Source organism: Bubalus bubalis, chromosome 4 (assembly GCF_019923935.1).
Source record: "Bubalus bubalis isolate 160015118507 breed Murrah chromosome 4, NDDB_SH_1, whole genome shotgun sequence".
Lineage (NCBI taxonomy): Eukaryota > Metazoa > Chordata > Mammalia > Artiodactyla > Bovidae > Bubalus > Bubalus bubalis.
Window position 1 is genome coordinate 162,196,760 of NC_059160.1, and position 12,850 is coordinate 162,209,609.

General features: G+C 45.2%; 1 protein-coding gene across 7 annotated transcripts in view; it reads left to right on the top strand.

The window, feature by feature from the left end:
- The window catches only part of WDFY4 (WDFY family member 4), a 257,299-nt gene that overhangs the window by 51,001 nt on the left and 193,448 nt on the right, over positions 1–12,850 (top strand). For all 7 annotated transcript variants that reach the window (XM_044942412.2, XM_044942406.2, XM_044942408.2 and 4 more), the window contains exons 8-11: positions 1,986–2,143; positions 3,624–4,076; positions 5,121–5,225; positions 6,638–6,828. In XM_044942412.2, the coding sequence (XP_044798347.2) occupies positions 1,986–2,143; positions 3,624–4,076; positions 5,121–5,225; positions 6,638–6,828 (907 nt within the window). The remainder of the gene's footprint in view (positions 1–1,985; positions 2,144–3,623; positions 4,077–5,120; positions 5,226–6,637; positions 6,829–12,850) is intronic.

The following is a 12,850-nucleotide window of genomic DNA, read 5'->3' on the forward strand; positions in this document are numbered from 1 at the left end:
ATATATGGTGCTGGAGAAAGATATTGAGGCTTTTCAGAATGTCTTCTGAAATACAAATCTCCATAGATTGTGTCCAGAGAGACTTTATTGCGAAAGTAATTCAATGTGCAGCTGAGTTTGAAGTTAACTTCTTTAGGAAACCAATGGATGAGCTCAATAACAGTTTTACCAAGTCCATTTGGTGGCATATACTGCCAGCATGCCTGCTAGTCTGACAGTCTCCTGTCAGAGTCCACATCCTCTGTTGGAAGGCTTTCTAGGATGGCTGTGACGAGCTCTGCCTGTATGCTGTGGGGCTGGAAGTGCCCACAGGTCAGCAAACCCCAGGAATAGCCCTCTACCAATGACTGGTAGAAGCTGATGGATATGCACCCGGCAAAGTTGCCCCTTGGGTGGGATAGCTGTACTTTGCCTTCCAGAGTCCCCAGGAGGACTAAGGTCCAATTGCTCTTGCTTGATAATGTTCCTGTACTGGCTTCCTTCCATTCCCTGTCTCAGAGGGCCTGTCCCTTACTGTTTTTCTCAAATTATTCATCCGTGGGAAACACACAAAGATGTGACTCAGCAAAATCTGGACTAATTTCCTCCACTCTGAATTGCTATGTCATCTTCAAGTTGGGTCCAGGGATTGGATAAACCAAGGGATGGAAGTGAAAGAAACTTGCTGATGGCCTGAACTCTCCCACTGGTTATGGGGAAGCTCGATAAGGGCAAAGCCACAAAAATTCCCTTGGCTTCGCTCTGACTATGAGCAGCGCTGCTCATCTGTAGGGTGCAGATTACCACTGTGCTTCACAGATTTTGCTACAGAGTCAGGCTTTTAGTCTAGAGGGAGGACCCGGATAAGGGGACTGAAATCCCAAAGGAATGGGATTAGATGACAACATCCAGAGGACCTTCCTCCAAAGGCACACACAGAATGAACATCTCCATGTGCTTAGTCTGTCAGACTCAGACTTAGTCTTAGACTCAGTCATGTCTGACTCTTTGTGACCCCATGGACTATATAGCTCACTGTAGCTGTCCATGGAATTTCCCAGCCAAGAATACTGGAGTGGGTTGCCATTCCTTTCTCCAGGAGATCTTACCAATCCAGGGATGGAACCCAGGTCTGCCGCATTGCAGGCAGATTCTTTACTGTCTGAGCCACCAGGGAAGCCCAAGGAATGTCTCTACAAGAATGCCATATTTTTCATGAGTCAGGACCATCACTGACTGGTGACTGCTACCATGGATGTCTCTGTCATAGCAGTTCCTAAATATCTCTTTGGTTTCATGGCTGGTTGGTTTTCCCCAGACTTCTTGAGGAAGGCAGGAGGGAAAATAAACTGTTCAGGGAATGTCAGAAAGGACCCATGTTGGCTCATTTGTTTTCCTTTTTGCCTTAATGGAAGTCACACTGCCAGTACTTTTCCTCTTGACATGACAATGAGACTTAAGAGACCATTCTCCATGAGAAGAGCAAGGCAGCCCACCACACATAAGTAGCTGAAAACGAAAGAAATACCCACCCTTGAAATAAGCATGAAGAAATCTAATAAAGTCCAGTTATTTCCCATGCTGTTTGTATTGTTGCTCTTCTGAAATATCAAATCTCTCATTTTGGGGGTGCTCTGCCCTGTTGGTGCCTGGGGCCCGTACATTTTGGGGGTCCTTCCACGGAAAGCAGCTCTCCTGTGAGCAGATGCTGTGGCTCTGCTCAGAGGTTTCTCTGTATACAGAGATATTTCAGATACCTGAAATACAGGTTTCTCTGTATTCTGTCTCTGCAAGTCCTTAGATCTAGGGCTGATGCTTACAAACAGTGACTTTTATCCACCCGCCACCCCCCTGCATGCCTTCCGGTGCTAAACTGGTGGAGATCTTTGGGGTCCTGCCGAGCACTGTGATCTTCATTGCCTCTGCCTCTCTGTGACCAGCATCTTGAGCAAACCTGGCTGTTCTGTCCAAGACATCCAGGGAGCTGGTCTCGTCTGTCCCCACAGGTACGACGGACTGACCCAGAGCGAGGCTGACCCCCACCTGGAGGAGCTCCTTGGGCTGGTGGTGTGGCTGACAACCTGTGGGAGGTCAGAGCTGAAGGTGTTCGACAGCATCACTTACCCGCAGCTTGAAGGCTTCAAGTTCCATCATGAGGCTTCCGGTGGGTCCAGGTGTCTCTGGGTGCCTTGTGCCCTGACAAGGCAGTGCCGGTCATTTCCTGCTTCTCTGTGCAGAAACAAACCTGTGGCAGCTGTCAGTGACCCAGTAGGGCCTGATTCTGTCATGCCTTTGGGGGATTACCTAGGTACTGAGAATCTCTCCCTTATACATTTTTCCAAATGCCCTGGGTGAGACTTAGAGGAAATGTTTGCTCAAATAATGGAGACAGTCAGTCTGTGGTTTCCACTCTCACCTCTGATGTGACTTCCTCGGTGACATCTGCTTGTCTAACGGGCTGATGGCCCTGAAATAGCAACCCAGGCTCAGAGTCAGTGCCCCCTTAGTTCTATGATATATTGATTGATTGATTGATTGACTGATGAATTCAATCAACATGTACTGATGCTTCTGTCCAGCAGCCACTCTGCACCATGCTGGAAACCACTGTGAACAGGCCAGGTGTCTGTGCCTTAAAGATGCTCTACAGAGACTGTGACATAAACCCCGAGCTATAATCTACTCAATAACTGGCTCATAAATAAGAACAGTGGTGACATGAAGGGTGGGGTTTAGCTCTGCCTGGGTCAGTCAGGAAACTCTGCACAGAGAGTCTCATTCAAGAGAGGTCTCAAGGCAAAGGATGGGTGGGCCAGGAAGGAAGGAAGGGGACAAAGTGGAGGGTGAAAAGCTGTGAGGCCAGCGTAGGAAAAGCCACTGGATGTGACTCCAGCAGACACACAGGGCAGTGTGTGGACTAGAGAGGAGTTTCAGAAACATTGTGAGTGTCTGAGGCAGAGAGAGCTGGAAGTAGAGAGTTCTGTGAGGAAGTGTCTCAAGGGCAGGATAGAATGAGGCTTGACCTTGTGTCTGGAGAGAAAAGGGGGGATGAGTTCAGATGGTCTTTTTATTTAATAGCTTGTCTAGAAATGAAACTGACTTTGCTTAGTAATCTTTAGCATCATTTGATTTTAACTAATTGAAACCAGTCTTCCAGCCCCATGCTGCCCAATGGAAATATAATGTGAGCCACATTACATAATTTTAAATGTTCTAATTACAAAATTTTAACAATTAAGAAGAAACAGGTTACATTATTTTTCATAATATATTTTATTTAACTCTATATCGCCAAAATATTACCATCAAAAATGTGATCATACAAATAACCGTTAATGATTTTTTTCATTGTGTTCATTTCTTTGTGCTATGTCTTAGAAATCTGGTGTGTATTTTTAACTCATGGCACACCTGAGTTCACAGTAGCCACATTTCAATGCTTAATCAGCCAGCACATCTTGGACAATGCAGCTCTAGAGCTCAGAGCCTAGGCAGATGGCTTCTCTGGACTTCTGATAGATATTTACTACAGGAATTAGAAAGTAGAAACTTTAAATGGCACATCCTCGTGATAATTTAACCACATATTTTTAGGCATAGTCAAGAAAAATGGCTTGCAGGATGATTCCTTTTTGCATCTTCAGGGGTGACTGTGAAGAATCTTCAGGCCTTTCAAGTCCTGCAGAATGTTTTCCACAAAGTCAGCGACCCTATCCTCTGCACCAAAGTCCTGTCGTGCATCAGGACCATGTGGACCTGGAATGCCCGCAACTTCTTCCTCCTGGAGTGGACCCTGCAGCCCATCTCGCAGTTCGTGGAGATCGTGCCCCTGAAGCCAACCCTGGTGCAGAGGCACTTCTTCCAGATGCTGGAGGCCCTGGTGTTCGAGCTGCGTTACGTGCCCCATGAGATCCTGCGGAAGGTGCAGCGCCTGATCCAGGACAGCCCGGAGTCGCTGTGTACCCTTGTGGCCCTGCAGAGCATCCTCAGGATTGCCGGTGGCGACCCGCTCTTCACTGACATTTTCCGGGACTCGGGGCTCCTGGGTCTGCTGCTGGCCCAGCTGCGGAAGCACGCCAAGATCCTGAGGAAGTCAGGTGCCTCCCTGGAGCGTCAGGAGGGGAAGGGGGATGGGCCGGGGTCAGTGTTCGCCGGGCCTGGTCTGTGCTCCAGCCCCACCAGCATCAACCTAACAGAGAGAAGCGAGGTGCAAGTGTCCCTGCTGCCGTGAAGCTTAGAGACAGTACCCTTGGGATCCATGGCTTCACAGAGCAGGCAGCCTCCCTGTTCTCTGTAACTTGCTTGCTCCTCCCCACGATAAGTTGAGAAGGATAGGTGTAACTTTAAGCCAACTCATGGGACTAACTCAGGCCTGATGAGTTCTAAGCTATCAGATACCTCCTGCACCCGTTATTGTCTGAGTATGTAGATGGGTAGATGGGGAGACAGGGCCTCAGGAGTGCCAAAGGGAAAGGGCTTTCAGAGAGGCCTGAGCTCTGCGTGGGGGAAAGGTGTGGGGTCACCTCTGGGCTCTACTGGAACGTGGCCACCTTGCTCACATGGGGCTGTAGGGCCCAGTGGTCTCCCACTTGGAACAGAGGTCAGCAACCAGGGCCTTGCTGGCCCAGCTTGACCCTCTAACCTTGGCCACACTTTTGTGCATCCTGCTGGGTTGTATGCCCATGGCTTCTTGGCAGCATCGCCTCGCCTCTGCCTCAGGAGTGCTGGCCTGGGTTTTCCTCCTTGCCTAACCGTGCCCCACGCACATACCTTGGATTTTTCTATAAGCCTTCCAGGGGATTTGGATGCAATTCAAGTTGGAGAGCTTCTGATGTAGGGATTATAGGGTCACATCTTACAAGTTGGGATGCACACTCCTTTATAATGGAAGCATGATATTCATCTTTCTTTAAGAAGATAGATATTGGACACGTCAATGGACATGAGTTTGAGCAAACTCCAGGAGACAATGAAGAACAGGGAACCTGGTGTGCTGCAGTCCATGGGATCGTGAAGAGCTGGACACGACCCAGTGACTGAACAACGACAACAAAGAGGGTAGAAAAGTGATGAAACTGGAGATCTGGGGCCATAGCAAGTGTGCTTAAAATTTTGTGTTCGTTGTTTCTTAAATATGGCAGGAAACAAAGAGGTCAATCCTGGAGTTCAAGATACAGAAAGAGAACTGACTTGTGTGATGCTGAAAACGGTGGTCACGCTTCTGAAAGGGTCAGTTAGGAATGCAGGTGAGAACGGTACCAAATTCACACTGTGACTGCTTGGGGAAGCATTGGCTATTTCCTGATGATTTATGTCAGTGTTCAAAGGCTACATCCAAAGAATAGCCAACACTATGGCTGTGGCTAATGTCCATTCACTGCTTTATGTCTGCTGATCATCAGTAAATTGGTAGGCACATCAGTTGACACTTTTTACTGTTTAGGTTGCTAAATAAGGTTGTGAGTCAAAGAGTTATCTTAAATTTATGAGACCACAGAAACCCCATTTCCCTCAAGTAAAATCTTTTAATATCCTGCTGCACTGACTATAGATGCTTTTATAAAAGGATTCAAATTGCAAAATATTGTCATCATTTTTAAGAGATATAATTTGATGTGCTTCTAGCCCATGATGGATTTAATAGCTTCATTCATTAAAAAAAAAAAAATTAGCTTCCTGAGATCATGTGGCTCCCATGTTTAAAAATACATGCATAAAACATATGCATGTATGTTATACTATAAAGCAGATGCATCAACAAAGTGACATGAATGGCTTTAGTGACATGGTGCGTCTTTACCTGGGGCCCTCACAGGTCAACTATACCAAATGTGAATGACTATTTCATTATGGTAGAGCATCTCTAATGTGAGACTATAAAAGATTTCCTGGAGGTTCTGGTTAAAAGGGAGATACATATTCCTAGGTTTCCTCCCAAAGATCTAATTATCAGGTCAAGGTAGAGCCCAGAAATCTACTTTTAAAAGCCCCCCTAGGTGATTCCATGTAAGGAATACCTGGCCCATAATTGGGAAATTCTGCTTCATGGAGTTGACCAGCTCAAATCCACATCATGCCATTTGAATGATCCAGTTACTTCCTGGTTCTTATTCTACATGTAATTACTCCAAAGATCAGTCCTGGGAAAGAAATTCTTAGGATTACTTTTTAAACAAAAAACACACCGTTAGCCAAATTTCTTTGATTCTGCTCCCCCACCATCCCAAGAAACTGCTTATGAATTAAATACATTCTTAAATTCCGACTTGCTTTCAACAAGACTTTAGGCAGAGATAAGAATTGATAAGATAAGAATTGCCATTGGCCCTGGATTAGGGATTATGTGGAAATAAATGTCAGAGGTACATCCAGTTAAAGTTTATATTACTTAGAAAAGGGGGAGGGTGGTTTCAAAAGCTGAATTCTCACTGGAGAAGAAAGTTTTTCTTTTTAATTCTCAGCTCCATGGTTTCTCTATTCCTCTTCTTATTTTAACAGTAAGTATTAATTTTGGAAAAAAAGTTTCTAATGGGTGGAAAAAACATATACATATGTAGCCAAACAAACTTGGAAATTGTAAAGAAAAGCTGTCCTTATAATTGAAACTAAGGTCCCAAGACACCCATCACTCTAGCAATACTGTCTGTCTGGTCCCCAGTTGTCCTGAAAGACCACGGCATGGTGCCCTTCATCAAGATCTTCCTGGATGGTGAGTGCTACCGGGCAGCCTCGCTCAGCATCTTGGAGCAGCTCTCAGTCATCAATGCCGAGGAGTACATGAGCATCATTGTAGGCGCTTTGTGCTCGTCCACTCAAGGGGAAATACAGCTGAAACTGGACCTCCTGAAGGTGATGTCAAGTCCTGCTTTGTGATGGGCTTTCCTATGGACATGCAGCCAGTGGTTGGCATTTGCCCATGCGTTCATTCCTTCACTTGGTCACTTATCATGCAGGCAGAGCAGTGCTAGCTGCTGTCACACAGAGCTCCTACCCACTCAATAGCCTGGCACATTAGAGGTTTCTTACATATGGTCCAATCAGTAATTGGGAGGAATGTCATTCAGGGACAACTGTCACCTAGGCACCTAATCCAGCCAGCAGACAAGGGAAGGGAGAGCAAAGAAAATGGCACACATTCTTTTTCTGGCCTAGAACTGGTGCGTGTCCAGTTTTCTTTGGGCAGGATTCATCCGGATGCATGAGGTGCCAGGAAATGCAGTCCTTGGTTGGGCAGTTACTTCCCAGCCACACTGCAAACTATGGAAGTGGAGCCCGAATTGGTGGTGGCCAAGCTGCAGCCTTGTTTAGCTGCCCAGCCCTTAGTGAGCATCTACCAGGTAACCAGGCCTGATGAGAGTGGCCCGGGACACACAGCTGAATGGAACTCAGCCCTTGCTAACTGGTAGCTCTAGACTAGGACTAATATTAAGTAAGCAATCATGGTGATGCAGCATGGTTATGCCCTGGTAGATGCTGAAAGCAGGCTGCCATGGGAACAGAGAAGTAGAAACCAGCATTGCCTTTCATGTTTGAGGAAGGGTCACAGAGGAGGGAACGTCTGAACTGGGAAGAGGAAGCCAAAGGCAGTCAAAGGCACAGGAACAGTGGTTACACAGGGAGAAGTCAAACTAGGGTGTCACCTTTGGACAACAAAGAAAAGCGTATATATATATTTTAATAATATTGTTAACCATCATCAAATTATTTTAAAATAGTTAAAGATGATAATAAGTATCATCACCCTTACAGCTCTCACAATTTTCTTTCTGTTCCTGCTTTTCCATTTCTTTTGCCTGTGGGGGCTTATACCTTTAACAAAAATCTTCTGTCTTTCATTTATGGTTGTTTAAGAGAAGAGCAGACTGAAACGCAAATATCCCCCAGGGAACTGATCTGGGGACCTGTCACGTCTATGTGCAAAAGAACCCTGCATGCAAAACGCACTCCTGTTGCATTACCATGTTATACTGGACCACTGGTGAATTTTGTATAATACAAAGTTGCTCTCACCTCCAAAATAAAACCCTCAACCATATTTAGCCATGAGATGACATGACCCTTATGGCAGAAAGTGAAGAGGAACTCAAAAGCTTCTTGATGAAAGTGAAAGTGGAGAGTGAAAAAGTTGGCTTAAAGCTCAACATTCAGAAAACTAAGATCATGGCATCTGGTCCCATCACTTCATGGCAAATAGATGGGGAAACAGTGGAAACAGTGTCAGACTTTATTTTTTGGGGCTCTAAAATCACTGCAGATGGTGATTGCAGCCATGAAATTAAAAGATGCTTAATCCTTGGAAGGACAGTTATGACCAACCTAGAAAGCATATTAAAAAGCAGAGACATTACTTTGCCCACCAAGGTCCATCTAGTCCAGGGCCATGGTTTTTCCAGTGGTCATGTATGAATGTGAGAGTTGGACTGTGAAGAAAGCTGAGTGCTGAAGAATTGATGCTTTTGAACTGTGGTGTTGGAGAAGACTCTTGAGAGTCCCTTGGACTGCACGGAGATCCAACCAGTCCATCCTAAAGGAGATCAGTCCTGGGTGTTCATTGGAAGGCCTGATGCTAAAGCTGAAACTCCAATACTTTGGCCACCTCATGCGAAGAGTTGACTCATTGGAAAAGACCCTGATGCTGGGAGGGATTGGGGGCTGGAGGAGAAGGGGACGACAGAGGATGAGATGGCTGGATGGCATCACCGACTTGATGGATGGGAGTTTGAGTGAACTCCGGAAGTTGGCGATGGACAGGGAGGCCTGGTGTGCTGTGATTCATGGGGTCACGAAGAGTCGGACACGACTGAGCGACTGAACTGAACTGAACTGAGCTGATCTCAGTACAAAACCATTTTAACAGTTAGAGAACGACATTCAGTTTATTTTACCAACTTAATTTCTCAGCAAAGCCAGTGTCAGGCACTGATGTAGCAGTATTTATGTTATCTGATGACCTAAGCCTGTGGAGCTCAGCATAGCCAATGTGTCATGAGAAGCCCGTCCCAAAGTGATATTTTGACTATAGTTATCATGCATTTCATAGATGACAAGAACCAAAACGGTGATTTAATCACAGAGTCAAAAAAATCAGTGAAGGTAATGGAACAAAAACGGAAAGTTAAAGGACTTTTGAAAGATACTAGAGTTCCATGGTTATATGAAGTAACAGGTCTGAAGGGAGCATGTAGAGGGAAGATTAAGGCAGAGAGATAGCAAGAATTAATGAGAGTTTATAGCTGGAGAGCACCTTGGCTTCACGTGGTCCAGTCCTGATGTGGCAGTAGAGACAGGCCCGGAGAGATTCTAATACTCAAAGGTGAAGTTGAATTTGAATCTAAGACTAGTGACTAAAAATTTGGTGATCTTTTCTCTTCACCATGCTCTTTGTTGAATTTTTTCCTCATACATCTCTGTTCAAGTTAATTCGAATGAGGGACAGGGAAGGCAGGGAGCAAGGCAGTCAGGACTTTGATTTTCTCTTGGATGAATAATTGGAATCCCTAATTGTACCTGGCACTTTCACATTTATAGTCAAACAGATCCATGGAGAGGACAGTTTTGGAGAGTACAGTGTTTTTGTGTCTATTACAGAAAAGCTCTCTGCTTTGTGCCAAAGTTCATCTTTTTACCCAATAGCCCAGAGGCACCATCCTGGAGTGTCAGACCTTGGGTAATAGGACTGAATTTCCAGAATTAGCCATGTGAAGCCATGGTGTTTTACAGATTCAGTATCATTTCAGTATCACACCATCAAGGGAGTACGTCAGGGATGAATACTGTGTGAGCTTTTTTAGCACAGTCATACTCTGGGCTTCCCTCATAGCTCAGTTGGTAAAGAATCCACCTGCAATGCAGGAGACCCTGGTTCGATTCTTGGGTCGGGAAGATCCTCTGGAGAAGGGATAGGCTACCCACTCCAGTATTCTGGCCTGGAGAATTCCATGGACTGCATAGTCCTTGGGGTTGCAGAGAGTCCGAGACAACTGAGTCATTTTCACTTTCACTTTTGCCCTGTGCCCAACGTGCTGTCTTCTTCCTGGGCACCAAGTTACTGCTGGGCAGTGAGGAGGGTGCCTGGAGCCTCCATGGCTTTTCCGGGACCAGGCTGATAACACACTGAAGCTCTGGTGGGTTGTGGGGAAGGATTGGGCCCCAGAGCCTGTTCCAGCCGTGCCCACCATCAAGTCCTATGAGCAACTAGCCAACATTTGCTGGAATCTGATGTGAGATAGGCCTTTGTTTTAAATCACCTTGGGAACCCCTTGGGAAACAGAGATGTGAAATTAGTTCTGGCTAGATTTCCCTTTTTGGTGGTTGAGAGTGTGCTTGCGCTGTGCCTGCAAAGTGGGTCAGATGTAGAATGAAGGGGGAGTGATGGAATGTGGGGACCTCCACCCCACCACCTGATCAAGGCTTGCCATCTCTGAAGTATATTCACATCATGGTGCCACCTTCACTTCCCTTCCCTGAGAATTAGCCAGCTGCTCTGGAGGAGAAAATTCCTCCAGAAACATGTGACTTAAGGCAGTTGCTTCCAAAAATCCAGTGGTGCTTCCATACCAATACAGAAGCACATGTGACTTCACCACCAAATTCTGGCAAATGATAACCGAGTTAAAGAATAATGTAAGCAAATGAATTTCCTCTCCACGGCCAGTGGGACCGTGATTGGGTTATGCACAAATTCAGATTGATTTGCTAATATACATTTAGCTGTTCAACTCTGAGCTTAATTGCATTACCTCACCCGTCTTCCAGCATGACACATGGAAAATTATGAGGAATAACAAATAATAGAATGTGAAATAAATCCTGTTAGTCTTAACATAGTTAGCGCTTTGCAGCAGACATCCATTTTATAGATTCAAGCTGGAGGAATACTAACTCAGAGACGATGACATGGTAACTGAGTTAAGGAGGAGAAAATGTGCTTAACGCTGACCTTTCTTGAAATGTGTCAACCCTAGCCTGATTACTTTGACTTCAGCTGATTAAATTTACTCCCTTCCGCGGACTTGCAAGCCTAGGTGATGCATTATCATGCAAAGTTGAATGACAGTAATGGAGACCCTCCTCCTAGGCCCCCAGTTCCTGACAAATCGTTTCCCAAAGTAGCGCAGTATTTATTTTCCTTTATGATAGAAATGTTTCTCTTTAGTTGCTATGAAATTAAGTCTTTGTAATTAGATTTTGGGCTCTTTACTTTATGACTCTGCAAATATGAAATTAACCCCATCCCAAGAAATAATAGAGAAGCCTGAGTTCTAATGACATTACCCCCATTTTAGATAATGACTCTGAATTTAATAAATCAAACAAAGCAACAATTAAGGACAGCCATTCCTTTTTTTCTTCCCCCCTCCCTATAGGAGGAGAGAAGTGCCATCTAGGAATTAAGGGGATAGACCCTCTGAGAGACACAGATCATAAGGATGGCTATTATTGTGTTGCTCTCTTTTTAAAATATCTGCTCTCAGCACTCGGAATGACGGAGATCTGATGAGCAATATTTGGTATAAAACTGGAGAATTGGAAGGTGGTTTCTTAAGGGAAGAGGGGAGTTTTGGTGGTCATCTAGCACTAAGACAGTTGCTTATAATCTGATTGGTTTTATTTGTTAATCATTCTGTTTTTTGGGTGTTTATTTTGTCACATGTCATGTGATAAACAGACTTCCATTCATTCCATTTGCCCTGAATAGCGTAATAGGGGTTTTCAGAGCTATTGAAAGCACTCACACAAACTTAGACAGTTTAACACCCTAGAGCCTCAGATTTCTTGAGGTATCGGTACTTTATTTATTTTTCATGGCACTAGTCACATTGAGACAGGTTGAGACAGACAATGCTGAACCACACGCTGATGGTCAGTCAGCCTTTCATGTGGATTATCAGATGGCAGGAAGAGACCACCCGCCACTCAGCATGCTTGAAAGCTAGAGCACATTTCCACCCTGGTAAAGAAGCATTAATTCTGTCCAGAGCGAGTCCCTCATACAAGACAGGCACAGACGACTGGCCCCAGAGTCCCAGGGTTGGGGGTGGGGTTTGGGGAAGGCAGCTGTGGTGATGCTGTGTATTCAGAGGAAGTCCCTGCCTAGTCTAGGGAACTCTGTGCTGCTAAACCATAAACTTGTACATTCACCAACATTACTATCCTGGAGAATCTGTTCTAATAGTCTACATACAATCTTCTCTTTAAGGACCTGTCTATAAATGCAGTCTTTCCTGAGTTTTGAGCCAAATACAGAAGTAGTTGGACTTCCCTGTTGTCTCAGTGGTAAAGAATCTGCCTGCCAATGCAGTAGACATGGGTTTGATCCCTGAGTCAGGAAGCTCCCCTGGAAAAGGAAATGGCAACCTGCTCCAGTATTCTTGCCTGAGAAATCCCATGGATGGAGGAGCGTGGCAGGCTACAGCCCATGGGGTTGCAAAAGAACTGGACATGAGTTAGTGACTAAACAACAACAGGAGTAGTTAAGTCATATCCTCACATAGGAGGAGAAAGCAGCTGTCGCTAGAAACTCTAGTCCTTAGTGTTTCAATTTGCCTCTGTCTGTCAGACAGTCTGGAAAGCCCATTTCCCTGAACCATGTCCCATGACTCTGATTTGATCCCCTGTTAGTGGGTGACCCTGATGCTGAGTTTCTTTTAAAGAACAAAATAATTCAATTTCCCCACAGCTATCCCCCAGAGCTGTGGTGGGCAGCCATTGACTAACCACCATAAGTCATGCATTTCCTTTTCCAATAACTGGGAAAAGATCAATTGACCCATATTGGTGCGGATGAATCTTTCTACCTCACTGTATATGATAATTTGTCCATTTTGAGCATAATGATGACCTTTGGCCTTGTATAGATTCTCCTCGTTTC